This window comes from Pristiophorus japonicus, chromosome 10 (genome assembly GCF_044704955.1).
Source record: "Pristiophorus japonicus isolate sPriJap1 chromosome 10, sPriJap1.hap1, whole genome shotgun sequence".
NCBI lineage: Eukaryota > Metazoa > Chordata > Chondrichthyes > Pristiophoridae > Pristiophorus > Pristiophorus japonicus.
In genome coordinates, this window is record NC_091986.1 from 90784501 (window position 1) to 90806752 (window position 22252).

Below are 22252 nucleotides of genomic sequence, written 5' to 3' on the forward strand. Positions count from 1 at the left end.
TAAATGAAGATTTATCCTATCTCTCAGAATTTTTTCCAATAATTTTCCCACCACTGAGGTTAGGCTGACTGGCCTGTAATTACTTGGTCTATCCCTTTCTCCCTTTTTAAACAACGGTAGCAGTTCTCCAGCACTACACCTGTAGATAGAGAGGATTGGAAAATGATGGTCAGAGCCTCTGCTATTTCCTCTCTTACTTCTTTTAACAGCCAGCGTTACATTTCATCCAGGCCTGGGGATTTATCCACTTTCAAAGATGCTAAACCCATTAATACTTCCTCTCTCAACTATGTTTATTTCATCTAATATTTCACATTCCTCCTCCCTGATTGCAATGTCTGCATCGCCCCTCTCTTTTGTGAAAACAGATGCAACGTATTCGTTAAGAACCATACCCAGGTCTTTCATCTCCACACACAGGTTGCCTTTATGGTCTCAAATAGGGTATAGTCTTTCTTTAGTTATCCTCTTGCTCTTAATGTATTTATAAAACATGTTTGGATTGTCCTTGATTTTACTTGTCAATATTTTTTCATACCTTCCAAATAGCATTTGCAGGTTAAAATTATTTTGCAGTTGGTGCCCACATTGATGGTAATACATGGCACTAACATGTATATGGGATATAATCAGCAGTGGTATAACTACTAAGCTGCACTTGTTTTGAAAGCGGTGATCATTTTCAATATATTGATTTACCTTATTGAAATTTTGAGAAGAGACTGATACCATTGAAGTAGCTAACCGGATCATACTGGCAGATTTAAAAGCATTGCTAAAAACAAGGAATATGGAGCGGGAAGACGGGAATGGAAAATAACATTTTGTTCAAATATTTGAAACTTATTGATCCCAAATATTCAATGTTATAAATGTATTTTACTCTATTCACTAATGAGTGGAAACGGTGGAGTGAATGTGAACAGGTTTATATATGTATCAACTTTTACACTTAAATTCTGCTTGTATACTCAAATGCTGGCACAAATAAGGTGAATGAATTAATGTTGCCACACTTCCATTGGCAGGCTGTACTGCTTGTAAGTGTACTTTGGTTTTCTCCAAAACAAAAAGATCCATTGCTCAGTGCAAGATCATTGTCATGCCTACATAATATTAAATTAAATGTTTTAGGCCTAACTTTCCTTACCCTTGCCCCCAGAGAATTCCCATTTGTCTGGTATATAGATTACTTTGAAGAAGTAATAAAGAGTGGACAAGGGTAATGCAGAAAATGTAATATATTTAGATTTTCAAAAGGCCTTCGATAAAGTACCACATAGTAAATTCATAACTAAGGTCAGAGCCTGTGGAGTCAGGGGACAAGTATCAGAATGGATAGCAAGCTGGTAATGAATCAGAAAACAGAGAGTAAAGGTTAGGTAGCTACTTAGACTGACAAAAGGTGGAAAGTATTGTTCCACAGGGATAGGTACTAGGCCCACTGTTGTTCACAATTTACATTAATAATTTGAACTCTGGAATCGGAAGTACAATTTCAACATTTGCAGACGACACCAAATTGGGGGTTATAGTTAATATGGAGGAAGACTGTGACAAGATATTAATAAACTTGCACAATGGGCATGCAATTGGCAAATTAATTTCAATATAGATAAATGTGAGGTTGAGGTGGTGCATTTTGGTAGGAAGAATAAGCAGGCCACATACTGCTTGGATTATAAGAGTCTAAATGGGGTAGATGAGCAAAGGGATCTTGTGGTACAGTTACACAAATTATTAAAAGTAGCAGTGTAGGTTACTCAGGTCATAAAGAAAACAACAAACCAAACACTGGGTTCGAAAAAGATCAAGCTAGAACTTTATTAATCACTGGTTAGGCCTCAGCTGGACTATTGTGGACAATTTTGGGCATCACACTTCAGGAAAGATGTAAAGTCCTTTTAAAGGACACGGAAGAGTTAACCAGGATGTTACCAGGGATGAGGGACTTCAGTTATGAGAAGAGGTTGGAACAGAGAAGGTTAAGAGGTGACCAAATAGAAGTTTTCAGGATGATTGGTTTTGATAGAATAGACAGAGAAAAACTATTCCCTCTGGCGATTGGGTCAAAATCAGATGTCATAGAGTTAAAATCATTAGCAAAAGATGTAGAGTGGAGATGAGGAGAAATATTTTCTCTCTGAGGTGTAGGGATCTTGAATGCTCTCCTGAAAAGATGGTGGGAGCTGATTTGATAAATAATTTTAAAAGGGAGTTGGACAGATACTTGGCAATCGGGAGTGTGGGACAAAGCACGACTGCTCTTTCAAAGAGCCAGCACAGGCACGACAGGCCAAATGGCCTACTTCTGCGCTGTAAGCTTCTATAACTTCCAGAGGGATATAATTTAAAAACAGTTTAAATTATGTTAAACTTGTAAAGAACCTTGGTTAGACCACAGGTACTGTCCACAATTCTGGAGTATTGTGTACAGTTTTGGTCTCCTTACCTAAGGAAGGATATACTTGCCATAGAAGGAGTGCAACGAAGGTTCACCAGACTGATTTCTGGGATGGGGAGATTGTCCGATGAGGAGAGATTGAGTAGACTAGGTCTACATTCTCTAGTATTTAGAAGAATGAGAGGTGATCTCATTGAAACATACAAAATTCTTACAGGGTTTGACAGGATAGATGCAGGGAGGATGTTTCCTCTGGCTGGGGAGTCTAGAACCAGGGGTCACAGTCTCAGAATAAAGGGTTGGCCATTTAGGATTGAGATGAGGAGAAATTTCTTCACTCAGAGTGTGGTGAATCTTTGGAATTCTCTACCTAGAGGGCTGTGGAGGCTCAGCCTTTGAGTATATTCAAGTCAGAGATCAATAGATTTTTGAATATTAAGGGAATCAAGGGATATGGGGACAGTACAGAAAAGTGGAGTTGAGGTAGAAGATCAGTCATGATCTTATTGAATGGCAGAGCAGGCTCGAGGGGCCGAATGGCCTATTGCTGCTCCTAATTCTTATGTTCTTAATTCTGGTCTCCATATTATAAAAAGGATATGGAGACGGTGCAAAAAAGATTCACCAGGATGATATCCAGAAAAATTAAACATACTGGGGATCTCAAAGAGAACGCGGATGTCTTCGCCTTGCAGGACAACCCGAAGAGAGGTTACTTTGATGTAACCTTCAGAAACGTCACCCAATGCCTGAAATTCCTGAAGGGATTGAAGGAGGCGAGTGAACTACTGCGGTCAATGCTGACTTCGGAACCACTGTTCACCCTCCATCGCAGAGGAAGCGCACTATCACAGTGCACATGTACAACCCCCACATCCTAGTCACTGATGTGCTGACATTCCTCGCCAGGAAACAGCATCGACCTGAAGGATTTTCATGGGATCTGGCAAGCGCCAGATCCAGGTCACCTTGAAAGTGGACGCCAGCGGAACCATCCTGCACCCCACCTCCAGCTTTGCCATCGGAGGAAGTCGGGGCTACATGGTGTATGGCGGACAACCCAATGTGTGCCGAACCTGCGGGAACGCAGGCCACGTGGCAGCAAGCTGCAAAGCAATCATTTGCCGCAACTGCAAGAAGGAAGGATACCAGACAAAGGACTGCAAAGAGAGCAAGTGTTGCAACCTTTGTGGTCAGGCTGGACATCTGTACAAGGCCTGCCCCAAGCGCAATTTCAGCTAATGCGCAGGCGTCAAAAGAACATGGTGACTTGTGAGGAGATAGCTGAGGAGCGCAATGCCCCAAAGGAGACCTACACCTCCCTGGCCACAGGGCCAAAGGACTGCGTGTTCAAACTATAATGTTTGGATTGTAATCACAAAATTTAAAAATGGGTTTAAAGATTGTATCCATTAATGTGCGTAGCAGTAAGTCGACTACGCGATGTGTTTCCACCTTGGGGTACCTTGCCAAGGTCAAGGCAGACCTGCTATTCTTGCAGGATTATGGCCTGCTGCACTCCAGCAGTTACCGGCAGTGGTTGCAATGGTGGTCCCATGGACCATCCGTTTGGTCAGGAGGCAACGATTGCCGTTCCTCCGGCCTGGGCATTCTGCTGCGGGGAGGCCACTTCATCATCGAAGTTAAGGAGGTGATGGGCGGCTGCCTCCTCGTAGCAGATTTATTGTATAAAAATGTATGCCTCGCCTCTCAGAAACGAGCGGCTGGCCCTCCTCCAGCAGCTCCCACTGCTGCTGGCGACATCCAGACCGGTCGTTCTGGGTGGTGATTTCAACTGCTTCATCGATGCGGCTGGGCGATCAAGCAGAGCTGACAGCAAACTGGACACCACATCCAAACTCCTGATGGATGTGGTAAAAGATGCCAAGCTGTGCGATGTCTTCAGTAACCCTGCAGATGGAGCACCGCGCAGATACACCTGGTCGAGACCAGACGGGTCCGTCCGTTTCAGAATAGACTTCCTGTTTGTGTCCCACACGCTCAAGGTCAGATCCACCAACGTCATGCCGGTGTTCTTCTCTGACCACTGCCTCCCACAGGAAGACCAGAAAGTTGGCAGGGGGATATGGAAGCTCAACCTGAAACTGCTGACCCCGGAAAACGTTGAGGAACTCAAGAGGGATTACAAAGGTTGGAGAACCGTAAAACCCCTCTGTGATTCCCCGATGCACTGGTGGGAAACAATCAAGACAAACATCAAGAGGTTCTTCATCCTCAAAGGTGTTCAGGAGGTGAGAGGGAGACAGAGGGAATTGTCCCAACTCCAGAAGAGTATGCAAAACCTGTTCCTGCTACAGTCGATGGGGGTCAATGTCGCGGAGGAACTCCAAGAGGTGAAGGGCCAGCAAGCCTCGCTCTTTGCCTCAGAGTCCTCCAAAATCATCTTCCGCTCCAGAGTCCGCTCTGTCGAGCAGGATGAGATGTGTTCACGTTTCTTCTTCCAAAAGGTACACAGGGAGCTTTGTGATCACTAGCCTAAAGGAAGAAGATGGTTCTGTGATGTTTTCGCAGCCTGACATGTTGAGGATCAGCAAATCCTTCTATGCCGGGTTGTACGACGTCAAGCCCACAGACCGCGTGGCCTCCCGGTCTTTCCTGTCGTCTATCTCAGAGAGTGGGAGCGGGAGAGTCTGGACCACCCGCTAACTCTGGACGAGCTGACAAGGGCCGTCTGGTCCCTCGCGACGAGTAAAACTCCTGGAAGCGACGGATTACCGGTCAAGTTGTATTCGGCTCTGTGGGACTGGATGGGCCTAGACCTGCTGGAAGTGTACGGGGGTATGCTTCTGGCCGGCAGTATGTCAGAATCAATGAGGAAAGGCATCATCACCCTCATCTACAAGCAGAAGGGGGAGAGGGAGGAAATCAAAAACTGGCGGCCCATCTCGCTGCACAGTGTGGACTACAAGATCCTGTCGAAGGTCATCGCAAACAGGGTCAAGTCTGCTCTGGAGCTGGTGATCCACCCTGACCAGACCTGCGCTGTCCCCATCAGGAAGATCTCTGATAGCCTCGCACTACTCAGGGACACGATTGCCTATGTGTGGGACAGGAGGATGGACACCTAATCAGCTTGGACCAGGAGAAGGCCTTTGACAGGATATCGCACACGTATCTGATGGACGTGCTCTCCAAGATGGGTATCCGCAATTGGATCCAACTGCTCTACACAGATATCAGTAGCACAGTTCTAATCAACGGGTGGGAAACTAAAAGCTTTCCGATCAGGTCTGGAGTCAGGCAATGATGTCCCCTCTCCTCTGTCGTTTGTGAGCCCTTTTCCCAGTCCATCAGGAAGGATGCGGGCATTAGCGGGGGTGACAATCCCAGGCAGCGGAGGCGCTCAGGTCAAGACCTCCCTGTACATGGACGATGCCACTGTCTTTTGCTCGGATCCGCAGTCGGTCCGCGGATTGCTCACAATCTGTGACCAGTTTGAACTGGCCTCGGGAGCAAAGGTAAATCGCAGCAAAAGCGAGGCCATGTTCTTTGGAAGCTGGTCCGACCGATCCTTTATTCCCTTCACCGTGAAGTCAGATTACCTGAAGGTTTTGGGAATATGGTTCGGAGCGGACGGGGCGTGCGTCAAAAACTGGAAGGAGCGTATCGCTAAAGCAAAACATAAACTGGGATGGTGGAAGCTGCGCTCACTCTCTATTGTAGGAAAGAACCTGGTCATCAGTAGTGAGGTGCTCTCGGTGTTGTTGTACATGGCGCAGGTCTGGCCCAAACCCCGCTCCTGTGCCGTGGTAGTCACCCGAGCCGCCTTCCATTTCGTCTGGAGATCGAAAATGGACCATGTCTGCAGAGACACGATGTACAAATCTCTGGACAAGGGGGGAAAGGATGTTCCGAACGTGACCCTCATCCTGATGGCCACCTTTGTGTGTGGCTGCATCAAGCTGTGCATAGACCAAGTGTCAGTACGTGCTGAGATTCTATCTGTTCCCGGTGTTGCGAAGGATGGGTCTGGCCAGGCAGCCGCGGAACGCTCCAACCAGTTGGACCATGTCTCAGCACCTGTCCTTTGTGGAAGTTTTTCAAGAAAAACACCTTTGACCACAGGCCATAAAGCAGGTGGTCGGCACGCAAGGTTCTGGATGCACTACAAAAGATGATGGATCCTGTCGGACGGTTCCCCGAGCAGACTGTCGAACTCGTTTGGCAGAATGTCTCATCACCAGACCTTTCACATAAGCATCAAGACGTAGCTTGGTTGGCGGTGAGAAGGGCTCTACCCGTCAGATCCTTCATGCACAGCCGGGATTTCAGAGACACGGCACTCTGCCCGCGGGTTGGCTGTGGTGCGGATGAGACTGTCATCCACCTCCTTTGGGACTGCCCCTTTGCAAGGCAGGTCCGGAAGGAAATGCAGTGGTTGCTGTCGAGGTTCATCCCAAGCAGCTCTGTAACACAGGATTCTGTGCTCTGCGGACTGTTCCCAGGAATGCACACTGAGACAGACATCATCTGCTGCTTGAGAGCCATCAACTCGGTGAAAGATGCACTTTGGTCTTCCCGAAACTTGCTGGTCTTCCAGAGCAAGGAGATATCCACGATCGAGTGTTGCAGACTGGCGCGATCCAAGGTCCAGGAGTACGTACTGAGGGACGCACTAAAGATTGGTGCAGTTGCCGCAGAGGCACGATGGGGAAGAGCCACAGTTTAAGGCCCTTCCACCACAGTAAACCCAGGGGATGGAATCCGACCCCCCTCGGGCTGTACTTGTTGATCTGCTTGTATACATAGAGCACCATGTACTGAAAAACACCTGTGTTGTGCCATGTATAATGAAAGTCTCTGCACGGTTTAGTAACTTGTAAAGAAATATAAATGTATCCCCATCTGGTCCGTGCACTGCATTCATCTGCATAGTGCTACATGTAACGTGATTTGTGATCGGTATTGAAATGTATCCTGGAATCGAATGTAAACCTGTTCTCATCTGCTCCATGTAATATCCCCATTTGCACAGTACTACATGTAACATGATTTACGGATTGTACCAAACTGTACCTTGAAATGAAATGCAACCTAGTGCATTGTATGGAACTGCTGTCAGCATCCAAATGAATTGTATGGAATTGCTGACCGCAAGGTACTGAGCTATTTTCCAATGTATTGTGAAAATTTTATATGAATAAAGTATATTTTTGGGAAAAAAAAAGAGAAGGCCGAGGGGTGACCTAATAGAGACCTTTAAGATAATGAAAGGGTTTGATAGAGTAGACATAGAGAAAATATTTCCAATTGTGGGGGAGTCCAAAATTAGAGGTGATAATTATAAGATAGTCACTAATAAATCCAGTAAGGAATTCAGAAGATACGTCTTTACCCAAAGTGTGGTAAGAATGTGGAACACGCTACCACAAGGAGTGGTTGAGGTGATTAGTATAGATGCATTTAAGGGAAAGCTAGATAAGTACATGAGAAAGGAATATAGGATATGCTGATAGGGTTAGATAAAATGGGTTGGGAGGAGGCTCGTGTGGAGCATTAACACCTACATAAACCAGTTGGGCTGAATGGCTTGTTTAGGTGCTGTAACTCTTGTAGCTTCATGAAGGGCAGAGACCTTTTTGCCACATCTAGGTAAGGAGGGGGCATTCCTGACTTCTCGCCTCCATTTCCTGAGTCATTCCTGGCTAGGCTCCCTAACACAGGGCCTTTCAATGAAACATGGTGCTGAGGCCTGCCCAGCACTCCTGCCAAATGGAGGGTCTTTAAGTGTCCTCTGGGAAGGATCCCCCGCTCCCGCCGGCTATCTTCAGGTAATCTCCAACAGCCAGATAGCCACAATCTGAAAGGCCCAGCATGCAGTGGCAGGACGGAGATGCTTCTGACTGCACTGTCTTTCATGCTCATTTTGCTGGCATTAGCCCCAGCCAGGAGGTGGCCAGCTCTGGGAGCATTCCCAGGCCATGTTATTGACCCAGGAAACAAAATCCCAGAAATTGAGCAACACACTTCAGGTGTGTTATTCCTAGCCAGCACCTGGGCAGGGATAGTAAGAAAATCTGTGCTTTTTTCCAGTTTTAAATTCATGGAGCTGGATTTTCAGTTGCCTATAACCTCAGCTAGCGGCCAGAATGGGCGTTAATGCGAGCGTTAGAGCTTAGCAACCGGGCGCGGAGCTTTTAGCGCCCTGATGGAAAATTCATTCGAGGATGACTGGGGGCGCAAACTATTAGCACCTGGCTGCTGACGATCACTCCGATCATGACATAATCCTGGTGCAACACGCACGCTTGTGCCCCGGTCACTAAATTCGGTACGTGCACCTCACCGAGCGCCCACCAATAACAACGTCTGGAAAAACAGCCGGTACAGGCTTAGAGTCGTTAATTGGCGGCTACTTAAAGGGGTGAGAATGTGCTTCCCTTGGAGGTCAGTCAGTGCAATGTTTACAGAGCACAGTGCGTGAGCCTCCGAGTTTGCATGGGCAGACGCACATAACAGTTCAGTGTTAGAAAAAGTAATTTGCTAAACTTTGATGGGTGCATTACTATGCCTCCGGTGTCGCATTGTACATTGTCTAGCAAGGTGGCGTCAACAGAGAAAGGATGACAGCCCCTAGACTTCGGTACAGGAGGCCATACCTTCCACAGTTTCACCGGCGGCACGCTCATACCTGGACCAGTCCGAGGAACAGTGCGTCAGAAAGCTGCGCTTCCAAAAGGAGGTAGTTACAAAGATATGCCATCTCCTGCAGCAGACCTCCAGCCTCACATCAGCACCAGGACTGTGCTGCCCGTCGTAGTGAAGGTCACGGTGGCATTCACCTTCTAATCCTGTGGCTTCTTCCAGGCTGCATCAGGGGGCATATGCAGCGTCTGACAATTCGCAGCACATCGCTCCATCCACGATGTCACACAGGCACTCTACATACGCAGAATAGACTTCATTATTTTCTCAAGGACCAGGGAGAAAGAGGATGAGCGAGCATGTGGGTTTGCCAGGATAGCGGTCTTCCCTAGGGTGCAAGGAGCAATTAACTGCACATACGTGGCCTTGCGAGCATCATTCCAGAATGCAGATGTTTTCAGAAACAGAAAGAGATACCACTTCCTAAATGTGTAGCTGGTGTGCAAATTTTTCATGCCCTCTCTTTGCTTTCCTAATTTCCTTTTTAATTTCACCCCAGACCTTTCTATACTCCTCTAGAGTTTCTGCAGTATTGAGCCCTTGGTATCCAAGAACATAAGAAATATGAGCAGGAGTAGGCCATATGGCCCCTCAAGCTTGCTCTGCCATTTAATACGATCATGGCTGATCTGATCACGGACTCACCTCCACTTCTCTGCCCGCTCCCCATAACCCTTTATTCCCTTATCTCTCAAAAATCTGTCATATCTCCACCTTAAATATATTCAATGACCCAGCTTCCACAGCTCTCTGGGGCAGAGAATTCCATAGATTTACAACCCTCAGAAGAAATTCCTCATCTCAGTTTTAAATGGGTGGCCCCTTATTCTGAGACTATGTCCCCTAGTTTTAGTTTCCCCCATGAGTGAAAATATCCTCTCTGCATCCACCTTGTCGAGTCCCCTCATTATCTTATATGTTTCGATAAGATCACCTCTCATTCTTCTGAACTCCAATGAGTATAGGCCCAACCTACTTTCATAAGTCAACCCCATCTCCAGAATCAACCTAGTGAACCTTCTCTGAACAGCCTGCAATGCAAGTATAACCTTCCTTAAATACGGAGACCAAAACTATATGCAGTACTCTACATGTGGCCTCACCAGTACCCTGTACAGTTGAAGCAGGACTTCTCTGCTTTTATACTCTATCCCTCTTGCAATAAAAGCCAACATTCCATTTGCCTTCCTAATTATTTGCTGTACCTGCATACTAACTTTTGTGTTTCATGCACAAGGACCCTCAGCACTTTGCAATTTTTTTCCATTTAAATTATAATTTGCTTTTCTATTTTTTCTGTCAAAGTGGATAACCTCACATTTTCCCACATTATACTCCATCTGCCAAATTTTTGCCCACTCACTTAGCCTGTCTATATCCCTTTGCAGATTTTGTGTGTCCTCCTCACAACTTGCTTTCCCACCCATCATCATCAGCAAACTTAGCTACATTACACTCGGTCCCTTCATCCAAGTCATTAATATAGATTGTAAATATTTGAGGGCCCAGCATCGATCCTTGCGGCACGCCACTAGTTACTGTTTGCAAACTGGAAAATGGCCCATTTATCCTGACTCTCTGTTTTCTGTTAGCCACTCCTCTATCCATGCTAATATATTACCTCCAACTCCGTGAACTTTTATCTTGTGCAGTAATCTTTTACGTGGCACCTTACCGAATGCCTTCTGGGAATCCAAATACACCACATCCACTGGTTCTATATCATACTCTTACGTGTCTATCTGTGCCCTCAGCTCATCTGCCTTATTCCCTGGACTCCTGGCATTGAATTATATACCATTTAGCACTGCCAAACTCTGTCTATTTTCTAGTCTTTGTTTCCTCTGCCTTCTAAACTTGATTACTAATTTTCTTCCTTCCATTTCCAGATTTTCTTCTCTTCTTTCTGAATCTACTCTCAGATTCCCACTCCCCTGCCAAGCTAGTTTAAACCCTCTCTAACAGCACTAGCAAATCCCCCGTGAGGATATTGGCCCTGTTGAGATGCAACCCATCCAGCTTGCACAGGTGCCACCTCCCCCAGGAACGGTCCCAATGCCTCAGGAATCTAAAGCCCTCCTCCTGCACCATCCTTCCAGCCACGTATTTCATCTTCTCTCTCATCCTATTTCTGTACTCACGAGCAAGTGGCACCAAGAGTAAACCAGAGATCCTGTTTTTTAATCCCTTTCCTAGCTTCCAACAATCTGCCTCCAGGAGCTCATCCCTCTTTCTACCTATGTCATTGGTGCCAATATGGTCCATGACTTCTGGCTCCCTTCCCCTCTCAGAATAACCTGCAGCCGTTCAGTGACATCCTTGACCCTGGCACCAGAGAGGCAACATTCCATCCTGGAGTCATCTATGGCCACAGAAGCGCCTGTCTGTTCCCCTAACTATCGAATCCCCTACCTCTATTTCTCTTCCACTTTTCTTCCTCCCCCATTGTGGAGACTTGGCTCCGGCTGTGCTCCCCAGAGGAGCCATCGCCCTCACCAGTATCCAGAACTGTAAACTGGTTAACGAGTGTGATGTGCACAGGAGACACCTGCCCTACCTGCCTGGTCCTCACTGTCTCTCTGGCAGTCACCCATTCCCTCTCTGCCTGCACACTCTGAAGCTGCGGGGTGACCACTTCCTGAAACGTGCTATCCACGAAGTTCTCAGCCTCGCAGATGCACTGCAGTGACGCCAGCCGTCGCTCAAGTTTCGAAACCCGAAGCTCGAGCTGCACTAGCTGGCGGCTCTTCTCACACACGTGGTCGTCCAGGCCATGAGAAGTGGCCACAACTTCCCAGATGACACAGGATGTGCATTGCACGGGACTGAGCTGCCATGCCACGCTCCTACTTATTAGATTAACTAAAGTTTTTAGTATACCCCTCTGCCCTAACTTAAGAGAAGAAAAAACAACAGTGATACTCACCAATGAATCACCTACCTGCTGTCCTGTGACGTTTGTCCTTAATTTTCTTTCCTCTGTCCCCACTGATCCTTATATCTGCGTTGCTCTCGCTGCTCTCCCTTGACTTATCAAGCCATTAAAAATTCACTTGCACCTGAATGCACCAGCCCTAACTTTTCCTGCCATGTTCAGTGGGTAACCAATGGCCAAGTACTGCAGCTTCACGCTCTTACATGGATTTTAATGCAGAATCGGTGAGGTACTGTTATCATGCAGCCTGTGGAGGAACAGAATAACTCAGGCCACAACTTCTGGATTTCCACGTTTAACTGCACATATGCATACTCTGGAAGTTGCTGTCCAATTTGCTGTTTGCATCACTTATTTAAAATGCAAAATCCAGGTCATTATTTGTGTTAGTACTAATTTATATATTTATTGAAAAATAAAATACATTCAGGGCTAGAAATTCGCCAGTTTTGCGCCCATTTTACCACCATTTTTGAGCGGTAAAAGTGTTTTCTGGTGCTAAAAAAATTTAGCGCCATTTTGCAAGTTTCGCCAGTGCTTTAGCGCTGGTGATAAAAATCATCCGCCTTTTTATTTTGCCATTTTTAATCACGTCAATCGTCGTATAATGCTCCGCGATAGCCATTTTTGCAAAATTCGCTGATTTTTACCACTGCCGAAAAAACCCGCCCGAAAAAAATCAAGTCTTACCAAGTCAGGCTCACGACGCACCCGGCGCCATCTTGAAAAACGGAGCAAGAGTTCAGTGCATAAAAGGATTTGGAGGCAAGGCTGCGTTGTACAGATTAAGCTTTTTGTGGGTTTATACTTTTGTTTTTAAGCACATTTAAAAGAATGGGACCTATGCTATCTCTGCCATTAATACTCGCTGCGTTTTCTATGCAGCATAGAGCTGGAAGGCGGCTTATTCAACAGCATTATGAGCGTAATCAAAGAGCTTTCAGACGTATGGGGAGGAGGCATTACCCCCCAACGAGTTTACAGGGAACAGTACTCATACATGCACCTGTCTGAGGAACAGTGCATTAGAAGGCTGCACTTTTGAAAAGAGGTGGTCACAGAGATATGCCAGCGCATAAAGGCAGACCTACAACCTACAAGTGGGAAGAGGACGTCACTGCCCATTAAGGTGGAAGTGACTGCGGCACTTGCCTTCTATGCCTCCGGCTCCATTCAGGCATCAGCAGGGGACATATGCTGCATCTCCCAGCACGCTATACATTGCTGCATTCGCCAGGTGACTACTGCACTGTATGCACGCAGGATGGACTTCATAAACTTCCCAATGACCAGGGAGGTACAGAATGAGGGGGCGAGGGGTTTTGCATGAATTGCTGGCTTCCCCAAGATACAGGCTGCCATTGACTGTATGCACGTCGAGCACCTTTAGATGATCCAGAGGTTTACTGAAACCGAAAGGGATTCCACTCACTGAACGTACAGATCATCTGCGACCATACTGAACGCATCATGGCAGTAAAAGCACAATTTCCAGGGAGCATCCATGATGCTTTCATCTTGCGTGAGAGCAGTGTCTCATACCTGCTTGAGTATCAGCCACAAGGCCAGAGCTGAATGCTGGGGGATAAAGGTTACAGCCTCGCCACCTAGCTCAGGACCCCCCTCCACAACACTCAGACAGAAGTCAAGCATCGCTACAATAACAGCCATGTAGCCACACACAATATCGGCGAAAAGACAATTGGAGTGCTCAAGCAGCGCTTCTGATGCCTGGACCACTCTGGAGGCTCCCTGCAATACTGCCCTCAGCAGGTCGCTGAGCTCATTGTGGTGTGCTGCATGCTACTCAACTCAACCATCATGAGGGGACAGAATTTGCCACTGCAGACTGCAGGACCACCTCAGGAGAGGTGGGGGGGGGGGGGGGGGGTGCAGGGGGGGGAGAAGGATGAGAAGCCTGTCGATGATCCCATGCCACCATCACCCCACCACGACAGGGGAGGTCTCAAGGAGCTTTCCCCACTGCAAAAGCCTTACGTCAGCAGCTGATAACTCGATGCTTTGCACGAATGCTGAATGACATGTTTCATCATTGATTGCCCACTCTATCCCACCATGTTGACTATTTCCCCGCTATTCTGAAAATGAGACACTTCATAAGATTGGTTCAGGTGAAAAAAAAAATTTAAATTTATTAAACATTTTTATATTGATAACATTTTGTAAACTTTAATTTAGTAACTTGAATAAAATGTTTTCAATGGTAACATTTTTGTAAGCTTTATTTAAATAACAGCAAAACAAATTTGAAACCCCCAACCCCATCGATTGTTGCCCTTGCCCCACCCCTTCCCACATTGGGCCCCAAGATGTTTTTTTAGCAATGTGCCCAGGACACCGGTGTTCTTGGGGGGGGGGGGGGGGAAAGAGAAGTAGGAGATGCCACTCGAACCCCTGGAGAAGCTGGAGCTGTGGAAGGCCCGGCTTCTTTGTAGCGAGGCTGTTGCTCAGCCTCACCACTCATTGTGCGGTCAGTGTGGGTGGCATGACACCGAGGACTGGAGTGCCAAGAGTCGAGACCGTCAATTGCCACTGTGCATTGACAGCCTTGGTATTCTCCCTTGTTGCACCTACAAGCAGTGAAAAACCCTCCCTTATGTCTGCAGATAGTGCTGCAATGTTTGTGCCGATCCCACCCATGACCTCGGAGCTGTCGGCTGAGCTGGATGCTCTCCCCACAGTCCCACCAAATCCAGATGCGCATCTGCCCGCCTTTCACTCAGCCTTCGCAGAGACAGCATACGGGATTCAACCCTGGGTATTTGTTGCTGCAATCCACTTAGACCCGGGGCCTCAGGTGCTGGATAACCACGGAATGTGGTATCCTCATTCGACGAACTGGTGGCTGCAGCTGAAGTCCTTAGTGCCTGCGTGGGCTCCTCTACACCCACCACAACCCCTCGCCCCCACCCCCCCCATATCAAATTAACGCTTTGGTCCTCCTCCTGTTCCTCCTTCCCGTGGAGAGTCCTCAGCGAGGCTGATGTCTGTGTCCTCCACTATAGCATCCGGCGAGATGGGAGCTTCCACTTCTGGATGCGAGGCCTTGGAATCCACATCTACAAAATAGAAATCAACAGACAACTGGTTAGCAGCAGGGGAGAGGGCAGGGTGACATCAGTAGGCTCACATAGTGCAGCCTCCACTACTGCATTACATGTCGATGACAGACAATATATCGCATTACCCGACCCCTAACCCACAGAGCATGGATTTTGCAGGACTTACCCTCACTCTCAAATGAAGGCTCAGCTCCCCCCCACGGGTAGTTGGTCTCTGCGAGGCACCCATCAGACCTGCCATGCGACTCTCAAGCTGGGCGAGTGGGAATACTTTGGCCGGACCGCCGCCTGTGCGCCACTGCTCTCGGCGGTGTGCGACAACTTTCCCTGCAAAGATGGTTCATGAGGAAAATATCGAAGTGCAGAAACAGCTTTTACGATGTCAAAAAGCAGTCTTCAGTGTGTGACGATCATTCATGGCAAATAAGGTGCAACACTAAGCCTACCGATACTAACAGGTGTCACATTTATAATTTAAGTAATTGGAGTGCATCACTAAAAATATTACTTACTCTGACAACCCTGCAAGAGTCATTCTACCTTTTCCGACACTGTACATGCTCCCTTCTGATAGTCGACGGAGGAAACTCCCTCAGCCACACTTTTCCAGACGTTTTACACCGGCTGGGGGGAGTTTTGCACAATCCTTCTTCAAAATCTCCCCCATCTGCTTTTTTCAGTCAGTCTTGGCAGTCTCTCGAAATCAAGGAAGACTTGCTTCCATTCCAAAAGTGAGTTCTCAGGTGACTGAACAGTCCAATAGTCTCTATCGCAGGTGGGACAGACAGTCATTGGAGGAAAGCGTGGGTGGGAAGTCTGGTTTACCGCACGCTCCTTCCGCTGCCTGCACCTGTTTTCTGCATGCTCAGCGATGAGACTCGAGGTACTCAGCGTCCTCCCGGATGCTCTTCCTCCACTTAGGGCGGTCTTTGGCCAGGGACTCCCAGGTGCCAGTGGGGCTGTAGCACTTTATCTAGGAGGCTTTGAGGGTGTCCTTGAAACATTTCCTCTGCCCACCTGGGGCTCGCTTGCCGTGAGGATTCCGAGTGGGGCGCTTGATTTGGGAGTCTCGTGTCAGGCATGCGAACAATGTGGCCTGTGCAGCCGAGCTGGTCGAGTGTGGTCAGTGCTTCGATGCTTGGGATGTTGGTCTGATCGAGAACACTGATGTTGGTGAGTCTGTCCTCCCAGGGTATTTGCAGGATCTTGGAGGTATCGCTGGTGGTACTTCGCCAGCAATTTGAGGTGTCTACTGTATATGGTCCATATCTCGGAGCCATACAGGAGGGCAGGTATTACTACAGCCCTGTAGACCATGAGCTTGGTGCCAGATTTGAGAGTCTGATCTTCGAAGACACTCTTCTTCAGGCGGCCGATGGCTGTGCTGGTGTACTGGAGGCGGTGTTGAACCTAGTCATCAATGTCTGCCCTAGCTGATAAGAGGCTCCAGAGGTATGGAAAGTGGTCCACGTTGTCCAGGGCTGTGCCGTGGATCTTGATGACTGGGGGGCAGTGCTGTGTGGGCGGGGGGGGGGTCAGGTTGGTGGAGGACCTTTGTCTTATGGATTTTTAGTGCAAGACCCATGTTTTCGTGCGTCTCGGTGAAGATGCTGACTATGACTTGGAGTTCAGCCTCTATGTGCGCAGACGCAAGCGTCGTCCGCGTACTGTAGTTCGACGACAGAGGATGGGACGGTCTTGGATCTGGCCTGGAGATGACAAACGTTGAACAGGTTCCCACTGGTTCTGTAGTTTAATTACACACCAGCGGGGAGCTTGTTGAGTGTGAGGTGGAGCATTGTAGTGAGGAAGATCAAGAAGAGGGTTGGCCCCGGTCCGGACATTGATTGGGTTTGTGGTGGAGCCGTTGGTCAGTATCACGGCTTGCATGTCATCATGAAACAGGCGGAGGATGGCGACAAACTTTTGGGGGCAGCCGAAGCACAGGAGGACTCTGCTGTCTTCGATCCTGCTGTTTAAATCAACTCAAAAATGGCTGATTCAGCCTTGGGTGTAATGTGCATGCATGGGCGCACCCTGTCATGTGACTAGGATCGCGGGGAAAAAAGCGGCTGAAAAAAAGCAGGCGGAAAAAAAAATTGCTCATTTGCAGAAGGTCCATTTCTTTTTTAAACGGATTTTCGATTTAGGCGCACAAATGTTGTTGTGCAACACCATTTTTTACCACTATCGCCATCACCATTTTGCAAGCTTATTTTACAGCGTTATTTCGGCGATAAAAAGAGACAGTAACCGCGATTAGTGCTAAAAAACAGTACGAGCGTTAATTGGTGAATTTCTAGCCCCCAATACTTTAAAACAAAATACCATAGGTAAAAACATATTCAATTTACATACTTAGATTGTTGAACAAAAATACAAAAGCAAATACTGCGCATGCTGGAATCTGAAATAAAAACATAGAAACATAGAAAATAGGTGCAGGAGTAGGCCATCCAGCTCTTCGAGCCTGCACCACCATTCAATAAGATCATGGCTGATCATTCCCTCAGTACCCCTTTCCTGCTTTCTCTCCATACCCCTTGATCCCTTTAGCCGTAAGGGCCATATCTAACTCCCTCTTGAATATATCCAACGAACTGGCATATCCAACAACTCTCTGCGGCAGGGAATTCCACAGGTTAACAACTCTGAGTGAAGAAGTTTCTCCTCATCTCAATCCTAAATGGCCTACCGCTTATCCTAAAGACTGTGTCCCCTGGCTCTGGACTTCCCCAACATCGGAAACATTCTTCTCGCATCTAACCTGTCCAGTCCCGTCAGAATCTTATATATTTCTATGAGATCCCCTCTCATCCTTCTAAACTCCAATGTATAAAGGCCCAGTTGATCCAGTCTCTCCTCATATCAGTCCAGCCAGCCCAGGAATCAGTCTGGTGAACCTTCGCTGCACTCCCTCAATAGCAAGAACGTCCTTCCTCAGATTAGGAGACCAAAACTGAACACAATCCAGGTGAGGCCTCACCAAGGCCCTGTACAACTGCAGTAAGACCTCCCTGCTCTGATACTCAAAACCCCAAGCTATGAAGGCCAACATACCATTTGCCTTCTTCACCACCTGCTGTACCTGTATGCCAACGTTCAATGACCGATGAACCATGACACCCAGGTCTCGTTGCACCCTCCCCTTTTCCTAATCTGCCGCCATTCAGATAATATTCTGTCTTCGCATTTTTGCCCCCAAAGTGGAACGTCACATTTATCCACATTATACTGCATTTGCCATGCATTTGCCCACTCACCTAACCTGTCCAAATCACCCTGCAGCCTCTTAGCATCCCCCTCACAGCTCACACCGCCACCCAGTTTAGTGTCATCTGCAAACTTGGAGATATTACACTTAATTCCTTCATCTAAATCATTGATGTATATTGTAAAGAGCTGGGGTCCCAGCCCTGCGGCACTCCACTAGTCACTGCCTGCCATTCTGAAAAGTACTCGTTTATCCCGAATCTCTGCCACCAGTTCTCTATCCACGTCAGTATATTACCCCCAATACCATGTGCTTTGATTTTGTACACCAAATATACCACATCCACTGGTTCTCCCTTGTCCACCCTACTAGTTACATCCTCAAAAATTCCAGAAGATTTGTCAAGCATGATTTCCCATTCATAAATCCATGCTGACTTGGACCAATCCTGTCACTGCTTTCCAAATGCGCTGCTATTTCACCCTTAATAATTGATTCCAACATTTTCCCCACTACTGATGTCAGACTAACCGGTCTATAATTGCCCGCTTTCTCTCTCCCTCCCGTTTTAAAAAGTGGTGTTACATTAGCTAACCTCCAGTACATAGGAACTGATCCAGAGTCGATAGACTGTTGGAAAATGATCACCAATACATCCACTATTTCTAGGGCCACTTCCATAAGTATTCTGGGATGCAGACGATCAGGCCCCGGGGATTTATCGGCCTTCAATGCCATCAATTTGCCTAACACAATTTCCCGCCTAATAAGGATATCCTTCAGTTCCTCCTTCTCACTCGACCCTCAGTCCCTTAGTACTTCCGGAAGGTTATTGGTGTCTTCCATCGTGAAGACAGAACCAAAGTATTTGTTCAATTGGTCTGCCATTTCTTTGTTCCCCATTATAAATTCACCTGAATCTGACTGCAAGGGACGATGCATCACATGTCAGAACCAATTTTTTTTTTTTTAAAAAACAGGGATCGTACAGGGTCAACAACTTGTTAGAACAAAGTAGGTTTCGCACCCGATCAAAAGCCTGTTCCTGATAGTCCCCCCCAAATCCAATCTCAACTCTTACGCAGGAGCACGTGTAGCGGCTCCAACAACGTGCTCAAGTTCGGCAGAAAGTTCCCGAAATAGTTCAACAATCCCAGGAATGAACGCAACTCCGACGTGTTGCAGGGCCTGGGTGCTCGTCGAGTCGCCTCGCCTCTGTTTTGGATTCGGTGGGCCGAATCCCATCTGCAGCAACCCTCCTGCCCAGAAACTCAACCTCAGGAGCTAAGAACACACAGTTAGACTTCTTGAGTCGCAGGCCTACACGGTCCAGTCGGCGTAGCACCTCCTCCAGGTTGTGGAGGTGTTCCTCAATGTCTCGACCCGTGATGCGGATGTCATCCTGAAATACGATCGTTTCAGGAATGGATTTAAGCAGCTTTCCAAGTTTCGTTGAAAAATCACGGCCGCTGATCGAATGCCAAACGGGCGCCTGTTATAAACAAACAGATCCTTGTGCGTGGTGATGGTGGCCAGTAGTTTAGATTCGTCGACCAGTCGACCAGTTCCTGGGTCATATAGGCTGATGTGAGGTCCAACTTGGTGAACAACTTACCGCCTGCCAGCGTGGCGAAGAGGTCCACCGCTCTCGGGAGCGGGTATTGATCTTGTAGGGACACCCGATTGATGGTGGCCTTGTAGTCGCCAGATCCAGGCAGAGCCATCTGCTTTTAGGACGGGAACGATGGGGCTCGCCCAGTCACTGAATTCAACAGGCGAGATGATGCCCTCTCTCAACAGCCGGTCCAATTCGCTCTCGATCTTTTTCCGCATCACATACGGCACCGCTCTGGCTTTGTGGTGCACTGGCCTGTCGTTCGGGGTGATGTGCATCACTACTTTAGTGCCTTTGAAAGTCCTAACGCCAGGTTGGAATAGTGAATCGAATTGTTGTAAGACTGTGAGCACGAACTTCGCTCCACAGATGACATTGCGTGAACATCCCCCCCATTTCCAGTTCATCTCGGCTAACCAGCTCCTCCCCAACAGTGCCCATTGTGTGTGGCAGCCAACATTGCACTGCCTAGCACCGGAATGATTTCTTTAGTGTAAGTCCGTAATTGTGTCTCAATACATGCTAATTTGGGTCTACTGGCTTTAAGTGGCCATAGCTTCTCAAATTGCTGAACACCCATGAGTGACTGGCTGGCCCCAGTGTCCAGCTCCATGCGTACTGGGATACCGTTTAATAAAACCCTCATCATCATTGGAGGCGTTTTGGTGTATGAACTGTGAATATTCGCCACATGGACCCGCTGAACCTCGGCGTCCATCGATTTGCCCCAAAAGTCATCCTGCCTCAAAGAACTCTCTTCTGGTCCATCCGCCTCATATTAGTCTGGTTGCAGACTTCCTGCACGTTCAAGCTAAGTGGCCACTGAGATTGCAGTTTCTGCAGACAAACTGTTGAAATCTGCAAGATCTAGCTGAGTGTTTTCCCCCACACCTCCAGCATGAGTTAAAGTTTCCATTGTTGGGAACAAAGGGACTATGGCCAGGCATTCCACGCTGACTGGCCCTTTGACTGCTCTTAAGAACCCTATTAGTGGGCGTCAATGGCCCCATCCCGGGCCGCATTGTCCACAGTGATGGTGTGAATGTCCGTTCAGCCTGCCATTGTCTCTGTTGAAGTCCTACTCTGGGGTCTATTGCTGCCTGGGGAGTGTCGTACTGCCCCTGCCTGTCTGCGGGGCTCTGAGTCGCATTGATGATGTTGACTCCCTGATCCATCGCCGCGTTAGAGGCAGAATTGTGCGCGTATATTATTTTCGTCTCTTCCTCCCCCGCCATGAAAGTTTGAGCTATCAATGCCGCCGCTTCCAAGATCAAATCCTTGGTCTCAATTAATTCGCGGAAAATTCCCGCATGACCGATGCCCTTGATAAAGTATTCCCTTAGCATCTCCCCCCTGCAGGCATCTGTGAACTTCGAGGCTGGCCAAACGCCGGAGGTCTGCTACGAAGTCCGGTATGTTCTGTCCTTCACGACATCGGTGGGTGTAGAATCTGTGTCGGACCATATGTATGCTACTCGCCGGTTTGAGGTGCTCCTCGATCAATTTGCTAAGTTCTTCAAAGGTTTTGTCCGCTGGCTTTTCGGCTGTTACTAAGTTCTTCATGAGCGCGTAAGCCTTTGGTCTGCAGCTGGTCAAAAGATGAGCCCTTCGCTTGTCGGCCGCTGCATCCCCCAGCCATTCTTTCGTAACGAAGCTTTGCTAAAGCCTCTCGACAAAATCGTCCCAGTCTTCCCCAACACAGAACAGTTCCTCTGTGCTACCTGTGGCCATTCTCATGGGTCATGAATTCCTGTTTCTCGTCGCCAATGTAAAGTCCTTACTTTACAGTATGAAACCACACAAGGCACATTCCAGGGACAAGGTCACTCTGTGACCGTAACACTCTATTCACAGGACTCCAAAGACGATGACCCTGCGTGGGACCTCCCTTTTTATAACCTGTATGATCAGGTAAGGAGTGTCTCCCACAAGTTCACCCCTTGTGGTCAAGGTGTGCATCTAGGTTGAGTGTATACAGTAATACAGTGGTGTTACATTGTGGTTACATACATGACACTGTTCACATATCTATAGAAGCTTTTGCAGTCAGTTTTTATGTTCCCAGCAAGCTTCTTCTCGTACTCTATTTTCCCACTCTTAATTAAACCCTTTGTCCTCCTCGGCTGAATTCTAAATTTTTCCCAGTCCTCAGGTTTGCTGCTTTTTCTGGCCATTTTATATCCTCCTCCTTGGATTTAACACTATCCTTAATTTCCCTTGTTAGCCACGGTTGAGCCATCTTCCCAGTTTTATTTTTACTCCAGACAGGGATGCACAATTGCTGAAGTTCATCCATGTGATCTTTAAATGTTTGCCATTGCCTATCCACTGTCAA

General features: G+C 47.6%; 2 protein-coding genes across 6 annotated transcripts in view; one reads left to right on the forward strand and one right to left on the reverse strand.

The window, feature by feature from the left end:
• Positions 1 to 22252, forward strand: part of ercc5 (excision repair cross-complementation group 5) — a 287038-nt gene that overhangs the window by 116866 nt on the left and 147920 nt on the right. The gene's annotated exons all lie outside the window — the stretch shown is intronic.
• LOC139275024 (homocysteine S-methyltransferase YbgG) overlaps positions 1 to 22252 on the reverse strand; it is an 85244-nt gene that overhangs the window by 7776 nt on the left and 55216 nt on the right. For 2 of the 5 annotated variants that reach the window (XM_070891893.1, XM_070891890.1), the window contains 2 exons: positions 15255 to 15415; positions 14947 to 15085 (listed from right to left, as the gene is read on the reverse strand). The exons of 1 other annotated variant lie outside the window; for it this stretch is intronic. In XM_070891893.1, coding sequence (XP_070747994.1) covers positions 15026 to 15085; positions 15255 to 15415 — 221 coding nt within the window. In that variant the 3' untranslated portion in view covers positions 14947 to 15025. Of the gene's footprint in view, positions 1 to 12011; positions 12253 to 14946; positions 15086 to 15254; positions 15416 to 22252 lie in introns of those variants that run through there. 2 more of the 5 variants (XR_011595658.1, XM_070891891.1) reach the window with 2 other exon arrangements.